Below are 14,705 nucleotides of genomic sequence, written 5' to 3'. Positions count from 1 at the left end.
TGACTCTTAGCGGCATTGATGACGACCTGAGACTCTTAGCGGCATTGATGAGGAGCCCTGTGACTCTTAGCGGCGTTGATGATGAGCTCTGTGACTCTTAGTAGCGTTGATGACGAGCCTTGTGACTCATAGCGGCATGGATAGCGAACCTGACTCTAAGCTGTGTGGGTGACAGCCCTATTGCTATTAGCAGTGGGTGAAGGGAACTGTGACTCTTAGCGGGGTGGGTAATAGGCCCCATGACTCTTAGCTAAGAGTCACAGGGTTTTTAACCCACACCGTTAAGACTTACATGACCTGTCATCCACGCAAGGGAAGATCTTCGAGCTCATCACCCACACATAGAAAGGTCCGTCCTTCATATATTTGTTTAATGTCTTATTTTCATAATTACAGAGGACAATGGACGCCATCAACAAGACACAAGTTGCTATGTTCCTTTTTTCTGGACTGACAGACAACGAGAGGCTCGTCCCGTTCCTCTTCACGCTTTTCTTGGTGGTCTACACAGTGACCGTAGTGGGTAACATTGGCATGATGGCTCTTGTCCATATCTCCACCACACTCCATGGCCCCATGTACTTCTTCCTGTCTTATCTATCCATGGTTGACCTCTGCTACTCCTCAGTGGTGACGCCCAAGATGCTTTTCGACCTGCTTTCCTCAGTGAAGTCTATATCATTCACCGGCTGTGCCCTGCAGCTCTTCTTCTTTGCCTCCCTGGCGGTCACTGAAGCTCTCCTGCTCTCGAGTATGTCGTATGACCGGTATGTGGCCATCTGTCACCCTCTCCATTATGTGTCCATAATGACCAGAAGCAGATGTCTGGGCCTGATTCTCCTTGCCTCCTCCATTGGCTTCTTGCAGTCAACTGTGCAAACAGGCTGCATCTTCCATCTCCAATTCCACGGGCCAAACCTACTGGACCATTTCTACTGTGACATCCCTCCACTTCTCGCATTGTCGAGCTCCAGCACCCTACTATGTGACATGGTAACCGTCTTCTTCACATGTTCCTGTGGGATCGGTTCTATGGTGACTGTCTTAGTCTCATACACTCTGATTATCTCCTCCATCCTGAGGATGAAGTCAACTGAGGGCAGGAAAAAGGCCTTCAGTACATGCTCTTCCCATCTCACTTGCGTCTCCATCTTCTATGGGACGGTCTTCTCCATCTATCTTCGTCCTCCAGCCACAGGCTTCGGGAAGCGGGACAAGGTGGTCTCCGTGTTCTATTCGGTCATGATACCGATGCTGAATCCTATTATATACAGCTTAAGGAACCAAGAAGTGAAACGGGTGATCGTAGAGGTCATGCGGAAATCTACATGAGGCACCAGGGTGCGCAATGGTCCTAGAGGATTCTCCAAAAAACTAATGGAACCCAATGAGGCAGCGGGAGGCCAATGAAAAAGGGAATATACGTCCAGAACACAACCTCATGGTTTGCCAGACAGCAAGAAAATCTAACTGCAAGTAAATCAAACTTCTGTGAAATCAAACTGTCCACTTAGGAAGCGACACTGATTGACAATCAATGTCACATGCTGTTGTGCAAATGGAATAGACAACAGATGGAAATTATTGGCAATTATCAAGACCCCCTCAATAAAGGAGAGGTTCTGCAGGTGGGGACCACAGACCACATCTCAGTACCAATGCTTTCTGGCTGATGTTTTGGTCACTTTTGAATGTTGGTTGTGCTTTCACACTCGTGGTAGCATGAGACGGACTCTACAACCCACACAAGTGGCTCAGGTAGTGCAGCTCATCCAGGATGGCACATCAATGGGAGCTGTGGCAAGAAGGTTTGCTGTGTGTGTCAGCGTAGTGTCCAGACGCTGGAGGCGCTGCCAGGAGACAGACCTGTACACCAGGAGACATGGAGGGGGCCGTAGGAGGGAAACAACCCAGCAGCAGGACCACTACCTTCACCTTTGTACAAGGCGGAACAGGAGGAGCACTGCCAGAGCCCTGCAAAATGACCTCCAGCAGGCCACAAATGTGCATGTCTGCACAAATGGTTAGAAAGCGACTCCATGTGGATGGTCTGAGTGCCCGATGTCCACAGATGGGGGTTGTGCTCACAGCTCAACACCGTGCAGGACGCTTGGCATTTGCCACAGAAAATCAGGATTGGCAAATTCGCCACTGGCACCCTGTGCTCTTCACAGATGAAAACAGTTCACACTGAGCACATGTGATAGATGTGACAGAGTCTGGAGACGCTGTGGAGAGTGATCTGCTGCCTGCAACATCCTTCAGCATGACCGGTTTGGCAGTGGGTCAGTAATGGTGTGGGGTGGCATCTCTTTGGAGGGCTGCACAGCCCTCCATGTGCTCGCCAGAGGTAGCCTGACAGCCATTAGGTACCGAGATGAGATCCTCAGACCCCTTGTGAGACCATATGCTGGTGTGGTTGGCCCTGGGTTCCTCCTAATGCAGGACAATGCCAGACCTCATGTGGCTGGAGTGTGTCAGCAGTTCCTGCAAGATGAAGGCATTGAAGCTATGGACTGGCCCGCCCGTTCCCCAGACCTGAATCCGATTGAGCACATCTGGGACATCATGTCTCGCACCATCCACCAACATCACATTGCGCCACAGACTGTCCAGGAGTTGGCGGATGCTTTAGTCCAGGTCTGGGAGGAGATCCCTCAGGAGACCATCCGTCGCCTCATCAGGAGCATGCCCAGGTGTTGTAGGGAGGTCATACAGACACGTGGAGGCCACACACACTACTGAGCATCATTTCCTTGTCTTGAGGCATTTCCACTGAAGTTGGATCAGTCTGTAACTTCATTTTCCACTTTGATTTTGAGCATCATTCCAACTCCAGACCTCCGTGGGATATTAGTTGTGATTTACATTGATCATTTTTAGGTTTTATTGTTCTCAGCACATTCCACTATGTAATGAATAAAAAATTACACCTGGAATATTCCATTCAGTGAAATCTAGGAGGTGGGATTTTAGTGTTCCCCTTATTTTTCTGAGCAGTGTATATGGTATATATCTCTATGGTCGTAGAGCAGGAGCCCCGCCGCTCGCCGCACACATGGCGGTGGAGGCCGCATTACTGGCACACAGATAATTCTACCGTTACGCTGCAGTCCTCGCACAGCCGTCAGATCCGCGGCGCCGGAGAAACTTCACAAGTAACAAAGCATCGAGGTTTATTGAGAAATAAAAGCTCCAATCACAAATCAACATAGAGATATGGACAAGATACGGACGAGACACAGAGAGGGACGAGATACAGGGAGGGATGAGATACAGGGAGGGATGAGATACAGCGAGGGATGAGATACAGCGAGGGATGAGATACAGCGAGGGATGAGATACAGGGAGGGATGAGATACAGCGAGGGACGAGATACAGGGAGGGATGAGATACAGCGAGGGATGAGATACAGCGAGGGATGAGATACAGCGAGGGATGAGATACAGCGAGGGATGAGATACAGCGAGGGATGAGATACAGCGAGGGATGAGATACAGCGAGGGATGAGATACAGGGAGGGATGAGATACAGCGAGGGATGAGATACAGCGAGGGATGAGATACAGCGAGGGATGAGATACAGCGAGGGATGAGATACAGCGAGGGATGAGATACAGCGAGGGATGAGATACAGGGAGGGATGAGATACAGCGAGGGATGAGATACAGGGAGGGATGAGATACAGCGAGGGATGAGATATGGATGAGACACAGAGAGGAGAAGACGAGACACGGAGGGGGACGAGATACGGAGGGGGACGAGATACGGCGAGGGACGAGATACGGCGAGGGACGAGATACAGGGAGGGACGAGATACAGCGAGGGACGAGATACAGCGAGGGACGAGATACAGGGAAGGACGAGATACAGGGAGGGACGAGATACAGCGAGGGACGAGATACAGGGAGGGACGAGATACAGCGAGGGACGAGATACAGGGAGGGACGAGATACAGGGAGGGACGAGATACAGCGAGGGACGAGATACAGCGAGGGACGAGATACAGCGAGGGACGAGATACAGGGAGGGACGAGATACAGCGAGGGACGAGATACAGCGAGGGACGAGATACAGGGAGGGACGAGATACAGCGAGGGACGAGATACAGCGAGGGACGAGATACAGCGAGGGACGAGATACAGCGAGGGACGAGAAATCTAGGAGGTGGGATTTTAGTGTTCCCCTTATTTCTCTGAGCAGTGTATATGGTATATATCTCTATGGTGGTAGAGCAGGAGCCCCGCCGCTTGCCGCACACATGGCGGTGGAGGCCGCATTACTGGCACACAGATAATTCTACCGTTACGCTGCAGTCCTCGCACAGCCGTCAGATCCGCGGCGCCGGAGAAACTTCACAAGTAACAAAACATCGAGGTTTATTGAGAAATAAAAGCTCCAATCACAAATCAACATATTTACAGGAAAGGCTCGGCCACCGCTGCCGTCACACCGTCCACTTCAGGCACCTGCGACACAGACAAGGAAGGGTTAAAGGGGACATCAGTGGCAAGGGGGAGGAGCAAGGAGGGCGGAGCTTCCTCACCTGGTCTCCTGGTGAGTCCCCAGACACTTCACACAGCAGTAGCGCGCCCCACAGGACACACAGCAGTAGTGCGAGGGGAAGCCGCACACCGAGCAGAAGTGACGCTGCGGGAAGCCGGAGGCCGGGGAGCAGGCGGTCAGGTAGTTAGGACCCTCCGAGACACTCAGGTTCTGCAAGAGAGCAAATGTCAGCAGAGTGTGGCCCCGCCCCCTGCAGGGTGAGAGTAGAGGGCTGTGAGCCCGCCTCCATCAGGGTGATACCGTGGAGGCAGTGAGCCCGCCCCCTGCAGGGTGAGAGAAGGGGGCTGTGAGCCCTCCCACTGCAGGGTGAGAGAAGGGGGATGAGACCCTGCCCCTAGCTGGGTGAGAGTAGCGGGGGCTGTGAGCCCGTCTCCATTAGGGTGACCCAGGGGGCTGTGAGCCCACCTCCATCAGGGAGACACCAGGGGGCTGTGAGCCCGTCCCCTGCAGGGTGAGAGTAGGGGGATGAGACCCCGCCCCTAGCAGGGTGAGAGTAGAGGGCTGTGAGTCCGCCTCCATCAGGGTGACACTGGGGGCTGTGAGCCAACCTGCATCAGGGAGACACCAGGGGGCTGTGAGCCGTCCTCCATCAGGGTGACACCAGGGAGCTGTGAGCCCACCCCCAGCAGGATGACACCCACCTGCTCCTCCAGAAGCGCCTGGAAGTTCTTGCGGAATCGCAGCTTGAAGTGATCTCCGCGCGTTTTCTTCTTCTTCTTCCCTGTGAATGTAATGACGGCCGTTATTCCGCTTTTCCACCACCGGGTGGCAGCAGCGCTCTCGCTGCTTCTGAGATTACACTACAGCATCACCCATCATGTGCGGAGGATGGGAGTTCTCCTCTCATCCAGCACCGCTGCTCAGGAAGACATCCCACCCAGCCCAATGGGAGCTAGTGTCCTCTGGTATCAGCCTCACCCGTCTCGTGGTCGTCGTCGAACTGCGGCAGCCTCTTCAGCTGGGGGAGGTTGGCGTGAGGGTCGTCCTGGAAGTTGTCCTTCTCCAGCGCCTCCAGCTGCCGGGTCAGACGCCGCTGCCGCGTGGCCGAGTCCAGCACCCGCCGCTGAGAGGGGTCATTGGAGCGCACTGTGGGGATGAGATACAGCGACAGATGAGATACGGGGAGGGACGAGATACAGCGAGGGACGAGATACAGGGAGGGACGAGATACAGGGAGGGACGAGATACAGCGACAGATGAGATACGGGGAGGGACGAGATACAGCGAGGGACGAGATACAGGGAGGGATGAGATACAGGGAGGGATGAGATACAGGGAGGGATGAGATACAGCGAGGGATGAGATACGGGGAGGGATGAGATACGGGGAGGGATGAGATACGGGGAGGGACGAGATACAGCTAGGGACGAGATACAGCGAGGGACGAGATACAGCGAGGGACGAGATACAGCGAGAGATGAGATACGGGGAGGGATGAGATACAGCGAGGGACGAGATACAGCGAGGGACGAGATACAGCGAGGGACGAGATACAGCGAGGGACGAGATACAGCGAGGGACGAGATACAGGGAGGGACGAGATACAGGGAGGGACGAGATACAGCGAGGGACGAGATACAGGGAGGGACGAGATACAGCGAGGGACGAGATACAGCGAGGGACGAGATACAGCGAGGGACGAGATACAGCGAGGGACGAGATACAGCGAGGGACGAGATACGGCAAGGGACGAGATACGGCAAGGGACGAGATACAGCGAGGGATGAGATACAGCGAGAGATGAGATACAGGGAGGGACGAGATACAGCGAGGGACGAGATACAGGGAGGGACGAGATACAGCGAGGGACGAGATACAGCGAGGGATGAGATACAGCGAGAGATGAGATACGGGGAGGGATGAGATACAGCGAGGGATGAGATACAGCGAGGGATGAGATACGGGGAGGGATGAGATACGGGGAGGGATGAGATACGGGGAGGGACGAGATACAGCTAGGGACGAGATACAGCGAGGGACGAGATACAGCGAGGGACGAGATACAGCGAGAGATGAGATACGGGGAGGGATGAGATACAGCGAGGGACGAGATACAGCGAGGGACGAGATACAGCGAGGGATGAGATACAGCGAGGGACGAGATACAGCGAGGGACGAGATACAGCGAGGGACGAGATACAGCGAGGGACGAGATACAGGGAGGGACGAGATACAGGGAGGGACGAGATACAGCGAGGGACGAGATACAGGGAGGGACGAGATACAGCGAGGGATGAGATACAGCGAGGGACGAGATACAGCGAGGGACGAGATACAGCGAGGGACGAGATACGGCAAGGGACGAGATACGGCAAGGGACGAGATACAGCGAGGGATGAGATACAGCGAGAGATGAGATACGGGGAGGGATGAGATACAGCGAGGGATGAGATACAGCGAGGGACGAGATACAGCGAGGGACGAGATACGGCAAGGGACGAGATACAGCGAGGGATGAGATACAGCGAGAGATGAGATACGGGGAGGGATGAGATACAGCGAGGGTTGAGATACAGCGAGGGATGAGATACAGCGAGGGATGAGATACAGCGAGAGATGAGATACGGGGAGGGATGAGATACAGCGAGGGATGAGATACAGGGAGGGACGAGATACAGGGAGGGACGAGATACAGCGAGGGACGAGATACAGCGAGGGACGAGATACAGGGAGGGATGAGATACAGCGAGGGATGAGATACAGCGAGGGATGAGATACAGCGAGGGATGAGATACGGCAAGGGACGAGATACGGCAAGGGACGAGATACAGCGAGGGATGAGATACAGCGAGAGATGAGATACGGGGAGGGATGAGATACGGCGAGGGATGAGATACGGGGAGGGATGAGATACAGCGAGGGATGAGATACGGGGAGGGATGAGATACAGCGAGGGACGAGATACAGCGAGGGACGAGATACGGCAAGGGACGAGATACAGCGAGGGATGAGATACAGCGAGAGATGAGATACGGGGAGGGATGAGATACAGCGAGGGATGAGATACAGGGAGGGACGAGATACAGGGAGGGACGAGATACAGAGGGGGACAGGATACGGAGGGGGACAGGATACGGAGGGGGACAGGATACGGAGGGGGACAGGATACGGAGGGGGGGACGAGATACGGAGGGGGGGACGAGATACGGAGGGGGAGGACGAGATACGGAGGGGGAGGACGAGATACGGAGGGGGGGACGAGATACGGAGGGGGACAGGATACGGAGGGAGGACGAGATACGGAGGGGGGGACGAGATACGGAGGGGGGGGACGAGATACGGAGGGGGGGACGAGATACGGAGGGGGGGGACGAGATACGGAGGGGGGGACGAGATACGGAGGGGGGGACGAGATACGGAGGGGGGGGGACGAGATACGGAGGGGGGGACGAGATACGGAGGGGGGGGACGAGATACGGAGGGGGAGGACGAGATACGGAGGGGGAGGACGAGATACGGAGGGGGAGGACGAGATACGGAGGGGGAGGACGAGATACGGAGAGGGACGAGATACGGAGGGGGACAGGATACGGAGGGGGGACGAGATACGGAGGGGGGTACGAGATACGGAGGGGGGACGAGATACGGGAGGGGGGGACGAGATACGGAGGGGGGACGAGATACGGAGGGGGGGACGAGATACGGAGGGGGACGAGATACGGAGGGGGACGAGATACGGAGGGAGGACGAGATACGGAGGGGGGGACGAGATACGGAGGGGGACAGGATACGGAGGGGGGACGAGATACGGAGGGGGGGACGAGATACGGAGGGGGATGACGAGATACGGAGAGGGACGAGATACGGAGGGGGACGAGATACGGAGGGGGAGGACGAGATACGGAGGGGGACGAGATACGGAGGGGGACGAGATACGGAGGGGGACGAGATACGGAGGGGGACGAGATACGGAGGGGGACGAGATACGGAGGGGGACGAGATACGGAGGGGGAAAACGAGATACGGAGGGGGGGACGAGATACGGAGGGGGGGGCGAGATACGGAGGGGGAGGACGAGATACGGAGGGGGAGGACGAGATACGGAGGGGGAGGAGATACGGAGGGGGAGGAGATACGGAGGGGGAGGACGAGATACGGAGGGGGACGAGATACGGAGGGGGACGAGATACGGAGGGGGACGAGATACGGAGGGGGACGAGATACGGAGGGGGACGAGATACGGAGGGGGACGAGATACGGAGGGGGACGAGATACGGAGGGGGACGAGATACGGAGGGTGAGGACGAGATACGGAGGGGGAGGACGAGATACGGAGGGGGGGACGAGATACGGAGGGGGACAGGATACGGAGGGAGGACGAGATACGGAGGGGGAGGACGAGATACGGAGGGGGGGACGAGATACGGAGGGGGGGACGAGATACGGAGGGGGACAGGATACGGAGGGAGGACGAGATACGGAGGGGGGACAGGATACGGAGGGGGACAGGATACGGAGGGGGACAGGATACGGAGGGGGACAGGATACGGAGGGGGGGACAGGATACGGAGGGGGGGACAGGATACGGAGGGGGACGAGATACGGAGGGGGAGGACGAGATACGGAGGGGGGGACGAGATACGGAGGGGGAGGACGAGATAGGGAGGGGGGGACGAGATACGGAGGGGGGCACGAGATACGGAGGGGGAGGACGAGATACGGAGGGGGAGGACGAGATACGGAGAGGGACGAGATACGGAGAGGGACGAGATACGGAGAGGGACGAGATACGGAGAGGGACGAGATACGGAGAGGGACGAGATACGGAGAGGGACGAGATACGGAGAGGGACGAGATACGGAGAGGGACGAGATACGGAGAGGGACGAGATACGGAGAGGGACGAGATACGGAGAGGGACGAGATACGGAGAGGGACGAGATACGGAGAGGGACGAGATACGGAGAGGGACGAGATACGGAGAGGGACGAGATACGGAGAGGGACGAGATACGGAGGGGGAGGACGAGATACGGAGGGGGACGAGATACGGAGGGGGACGAGATACGGAGAGGGACGAGATACGGAGGGGGACGAGATACGGAGGGGGACGAGATACGGAGGGGGAGGACGAGATACGGAGGGGGAGGAGATACGGAGGGGGAGGACGAGATACGGAGGGGGGACGAGATACGGAGGGGGGACGAGATACGGAGGGGGGGACGAGATACGGAGGGGGGGACGAGATACGGAGGGGGGGGACGAGATACGGAGGGGGGGACGAGATACGGAGGGGGACGAGATACGGAGGGGGACAGGATACGGAGGGGGACAGGATACGGAGGGGGACAGGATACGGAGGAAGACAGGATACGGAGGGGGACAGGATACGGAGGGGGACAGGATACGGAGGGGGACAGGATACGGAGGGGGACAGGATACGGAGGGGGACAGGATACGGAGGGGGACAGGATACGGAGGGGGACAGGATACGGAGGGGGGGACAGGATACGGAGGGGGGGACGAGATACGGAGGGGGGATGAGATACGGAGGGGGGACGAGATACGGAGGGGGAGGACGAGATACGGAGGGGGAGGACGAGATACGGAGGGGGAGGACGAGATACGGAGGGGGGGGACGAGATACGGAGGGGGAGGACGAGATACGGAGGGGGGACGAGATACGGAGGGGGGACGAGATACGGAGGGGGACGAGATACGGAGGGGGACGAGATACGGAGGGGGACGAGATACAGAGGGGGAGGACGAGATACGGAGGGGGGGACGAGATACGGAGGGGGAGGACGAGATACGGAGGGGGACGAGATACGGAGGGGGACAGGATACACAGGGGGACAGGATACGGAGGGGGGGACAGGACACGGAGGGGGGGACGAGATACGGAGGGGGGACGAGATACGGAGGGGGACGAGATACGGAGGGGGACGAGATACGGAGGGGGGGACGAGATACGGAGGGGGAGGACGAGATACGGAGGGGGACGAGATACGGAGGGGGACGAGATACGGAGGGGGACGAGATACGGAGGGGGACGAGATACGGAGGGGGACGAGATACGGAGGGGGACGAGATACGGAGGGGGACGAGATACGGAGGGGGACGAGATACGGAGGGGGACGAGATACGGAGGGGGACGAGATACGGAGGGGGACGAGATACGGAGGGTGAGGACGAGATACGGAGGGGGAGGACGAGATACGGAGGGGGGGACGAGATACGGAGGGGGACAGGATACGGAGGGAGGACGAGATACGGAGGGGGAGGACGAGATACGGAGGGGGAGACGAGATACGGAGGGGGGGACGAGATACGGAGGGGGGGACGAGATACGGAGGGGGACAGGATACGGAGGGAGGACGAGATACGGAGGGGGACAGGATACGGAGGGGGACAGGATACGGAGGGGGACAGGATACGGAGGGGGGGACAGGATACGGAGGGGGGGACAGGATACGGAGGGGGGACAGGATACGGAGGGGGGGACAGGATACGGAGGGGGGGACAGGATACGGAGGGGGGGACAGGATACGGAGGGGGGGACAGGATACGGAGGGGGGGACAGGATACGGAGGGGGGGACGAGATACGGAGGGGGGGACGAGATACGGAGGGGGAGGACGAGATACGGAGGGGGGGACGAGATACGGAGGGGGGGACGAGATACGGAGGGGGGGACGAGATACGGAGGGGGAGGACGAGATACGGAGGGGGGGACGAGATACGGAGGGGGAGGACGAGATAGGGAGGGGGGGACGAGATACGGAGGGGGAGGACGAGATAGGGGGAGGACGAGATAGGGGGAGGACGAGATACGGAGAGGGACGAGATACGGAGAGGGACGAGATACGGAGAGGGACGAGATACGGAGAGGGACGAGATACGGAGAGGGACGAGATACGGAGAGGGACGAGATACGGAGAGGGACGAGATACGGAGGGGGAGGACGAGATACGGAGGGGGACGAGATACGGAGGGGGAGGACGAGATACGGAGGGGGACGAGATACGGAGGGGGAGGACGAGATACGGAGGGGGGGACGAGATACGGAGGGGGAGGACGAGATACGGAGGGGGGGACGAGATACGGAGGGGGAGGACGAGATACGGAGGGGGGGACGAGATACGGAGGGGGAGGACGAGATAGGGAGGGGGGGACGAGATACGGAGGGGGAGGACGAGATACGGAGGGGGACGAGATACGGAGGGGGACGAGATACGGAGAGGGACGAGATACGGAGGGGGACGAGATACGGAGGGGCTCGAGATACGGAGGGGGAGGACGAGATACGGAGGGGGAGGACGAGATACGGAGGGGGAGGACGAGATACGGAGGGGGAGGACGAGATACGGAGGGGGGGACGAGATACGGAGGGGGGGACGAGATACGGAGGGGGGGGACGAGATACGGAGGGGGGGACGAGATACGGAGGGGGACGAGATACGGAGGGGGACAGGATACGGAGGGGGACAGGATACGGAGGGGGACAGGATACGGAGGGGGACAGGATACGGAGGGGGACAGGATACGGAGGGGGACAGGATACGGAGGGGGACAGGATACGGAGGGGGACAGGATACGGAGGGGGACAGGATACGGAGGGGGGGACAGGATACGGAGGGGGGATGAGATACGGAGGGGGGACGAGATACGGAGGGGGACGAGATACGGAGGGGGAGGACGAGATACGGAGGGGGACGAGATACGGAGGGGGACGAGATACGGAGGGGGACGAGATACGGAGGGTGAGGACGAGATACGGAGGGTGAGGACGAGATACGGAGGGTGAGGACGAGATACGGAGGGTGAGGACGAGATACGGAGGGTGAGGACGAGATACGGAGGGGGGACGAGATACGGAGGGGGACGAGATACGGAGGGGGAGGACGAGATACGGAGGGGGACGAGATACGGAGGGGGACGAGATACGGAGGGGGACGAGATACGGAGGGTGAGGACGAGATACGGAGGGGGAGGACGAGATACGGAGGGGGAGGACGAGATACGGAGGGGGGGACGAGATACGGAGGGGGACGAGATACGGAGGGGGGGACGAGATACGGAGGGGGACAGGATACGGAGGGAGGACGAGATACGGAGGGGGACAGGATACGGAGGGGGACAGGATACGGAGGGGGACAGGATACGGAGGGGGGACAGGATACGGAGGGGGGACAGGATACGGAGGGGGGGACAGGATACGGAGGGGGGGACAGGATACGGAGGGGGGGACAGGATACGGAGGGGGGGACAGGATACGGAGGGGGGACAGGATACGGAGGGGGACAGGATACGGAGGGGGACAGGATACGGAGGGGGACAGGATACGGAGGGGGACAGGATACGGAGGGGGGACAGGATACGGAGGGGGACAGGATACGGAGGGGGACAGGATACGGAGGGGGACAGGATACGGAGGGGGACAGGATACGGAGGGGGGACAGGATACGGAGGGGGGGACAGGATACGGAGGGGGGGACAGGATACGGAGGGGGACAGGATACGGAGGGGGACAGGATACGGAGGGGGGGACGAGATACGGAGGGGGGATGAGATACGGAGGGGGGGACGAGATACGGAGGGGGACGAGATACGGAGGGGGACGAGATACGGAGGGGGACAGGATACGGAGGGGGACGAGATACGGAGGGGGACAGGATACGGAGGGGGACAGGATACGGAGGGGGACGAGATACGGAGGGGGACGAGATACGGAGGGGGACAGGATACGGAGGGGGACAGGATACGGAGGGGGGACGAGATACGGAGGGGGGGACGAGATACGGAGGGGGAGGACGAGATACGGAGGGGGACGAGATACGGAGGGGGACAGGATACACAGGGGGACAGGATACGGAGGGGGGGACAGGATACGGAGGGGGGACGAGATACGGAGGGGGGACGAGATACGGAGGGGGGACGAGATACGGAGGGGGGACGAGATACGGAGGGGGGACGAGATACGGAGGGGGAGGACGAGATACGGAGGGGGAGGACGAGATACGGAGGGGGGACGAGATACGGAGGGGGAGGACGAGATACGGAGGGGGGGACGAGATACGGAGGGGGAGGACGAGATACGGAGGGGGACGAGATACGGAGGGGGACGAGATACGGAGGGGGACGAGATACGGAGGGGGACGAGATACGGAGGGGGACGAGATACGGAGGGGGACGAGATACGGAGGGGGACGAGATACGGAGGGTGAGGACGAGATACGGAGGGGGACGAGATACGGAGGGTGAGGACGAGATACGGAGGGGGAGGACGAGATACGGAGGGGGAGGACGAGATACGGAGGGGGAGGACGAGATACGGAGGGGGGGACGAGATACGGAGGGGGACGAGATACGGAGGGGGGGGACGAGATACGGAGGGGGGGACGAGATACGGAGGGGGACGAGATACGGAGGGGGGGACGAGATACGGAGGGGGACAGGATACGGAGGGAGGACGAAATACGGAGGGGGAGGACGAGATACGGAGGGGGGGGACGAGATACGGAGGGGGACGAGATACGGAGGGGGGGGACGAGATACGGAGGGGGGGACGAGATACGGAGGAGGACGGGATACGTGGCTCTGCGGTCAGTATCACACATGATGGGATTAGATACACAGCTCAGCAGAACATGAGGCCCGTAGTCCGCTGTGCAGAGTATCACACATCACCTGCTTAGATACACAGAAATCACGTGACCGGACTTTGACCTCTGACCCCGGCCGCTCCCCGTAAGATACAAGCCCTGTCCCCGGTGCTGTACACGGAGCTGCAGTCAGTGCTCCCCCCGCTGCCGGCACCGGCCTCACCTGACAGTTTTTTCTCCAGCATGCCGTGTCTTCTCTTCACTCCCCAGATTCCCGGTCAAAACTGAACGGCGCATGCGCGAAGACGGTAACAATCAGAACGTAATGGTAGCTAAAGAGCATACTACGCATGCGTCACATAGAGACGAACTAAAAGCGCTGATTGTGCGCCACTTCACCACTAGAGGGCAGCAGACACCGCGCACAACACAACGTGCGGCTGATCTTCATGGTTCTGCCTCTGCCAGCGAGACCCGGAGAACCTGTGCTGGAGGCTGCCGGCTAGGAGGGATTGGTCTGGGGGCTGCTGGGGACATTGGGCTGGGGGCTGCTGGGGACATTGGGCTGGGGGCTGCTGGGGACATTGGGCTGGGGGCT

General features: G+C 59.2%; 2 protein-coding genes across 2 annotated transcripts; one reads left to right on the top strand and one right to left on the bottom strand.

Moving 5' to 3' along the window:
* The first annotated feature begins 402 nt into the window (after positions 1 to 402).
* Positions 403 to 1,332, top strand: LOC143774587 (olfactory receptor 5AP2-like). The gene has a single exon (XM_077262337.1). It carries the CDS (start codon positions 403 to 405, stop codon positions 1,330 to 1,332), a length of 930 nt encoding a protein of 309 aa, XP_077118452.1.
* A 3,029-nt stretch (positions 1,333 to 4,361) lies between these two features.
* Positions 4,362 to 14,421, bottom strand: ZNHIT1 (zinc finger HIT-type containing 1). Its single transcript, XM_077260733.1, has 5 exons — positions 14,331 to 14,421; positions 5,484 to 5,651; positions 5,207 to 5,286; positions 4,546 to 4,715; positions 4,362 to 4,468 (listed from the first exon to the last, which is right to left on the bottom strand). Exons 1-5 carry the CDS (start codon positions 14,350 to 14,352, stop codon positions 4,447 to 4,449), a joined length of 462 nt encoding a protein of 153 aa, XP_077116848.1. The 5' UTR covers positions 14,353 to 14,421; the 3' UTR covers positions 4,362 to 4,446.
* Between the last annotated feature and the right edge of the window lie 284 nt (positions 14,422 to 14,705).

The sequence above is a fragment of the Ranitomeya variabilis genome, chromosome 5, assembly GCF_051348905.1.
Source record: "Ranitomeya variabilis isolate aRanVar5 chromosome 5, aRanVar5.hap1, whole genome shotgun sequence".
NCBI classification, from domain to species: domain Eukaryota; kingdom Metazoa; phylum Chordata; class Amphibia; order Anura; family Dendrobatidae; genus Ranitomeya; species Ranitomeya variabilis.
This window is presented reverse-complemented; position numbering and strand designations above follow the sequence as displayed.

Bases quoted from the DNA above. Each gene is read 5' to 3' on its own strand.
- LOC143774587 (XM_077262337.1), top strand. From the start codon at position 403: ATGGACGCCATCAACAAGACACAAGTTGCTATGTTCCTTTTTTCTGGA.
- ZNHIT1 (XM_077260733.1), bottom strand. From the start codon at position 14,352: ATGCTGGAGAAAAAACTGTCAG. The intron at 5,652-14,330 runs GTGAGGCCGGTG...TCATCCCCACAG, and splicing joins GCTGGAGAAAAAACTGTCAG to TGCGCTCCAATGACCCCTCT. The intron at 4,469-4,545 runs GTGAGGAAGCTC...TCTGTGTCGCAG, and splicing joins GGGACTCACCAGGAGACCAG to GTGCCTGAAGTGGACGGTGT.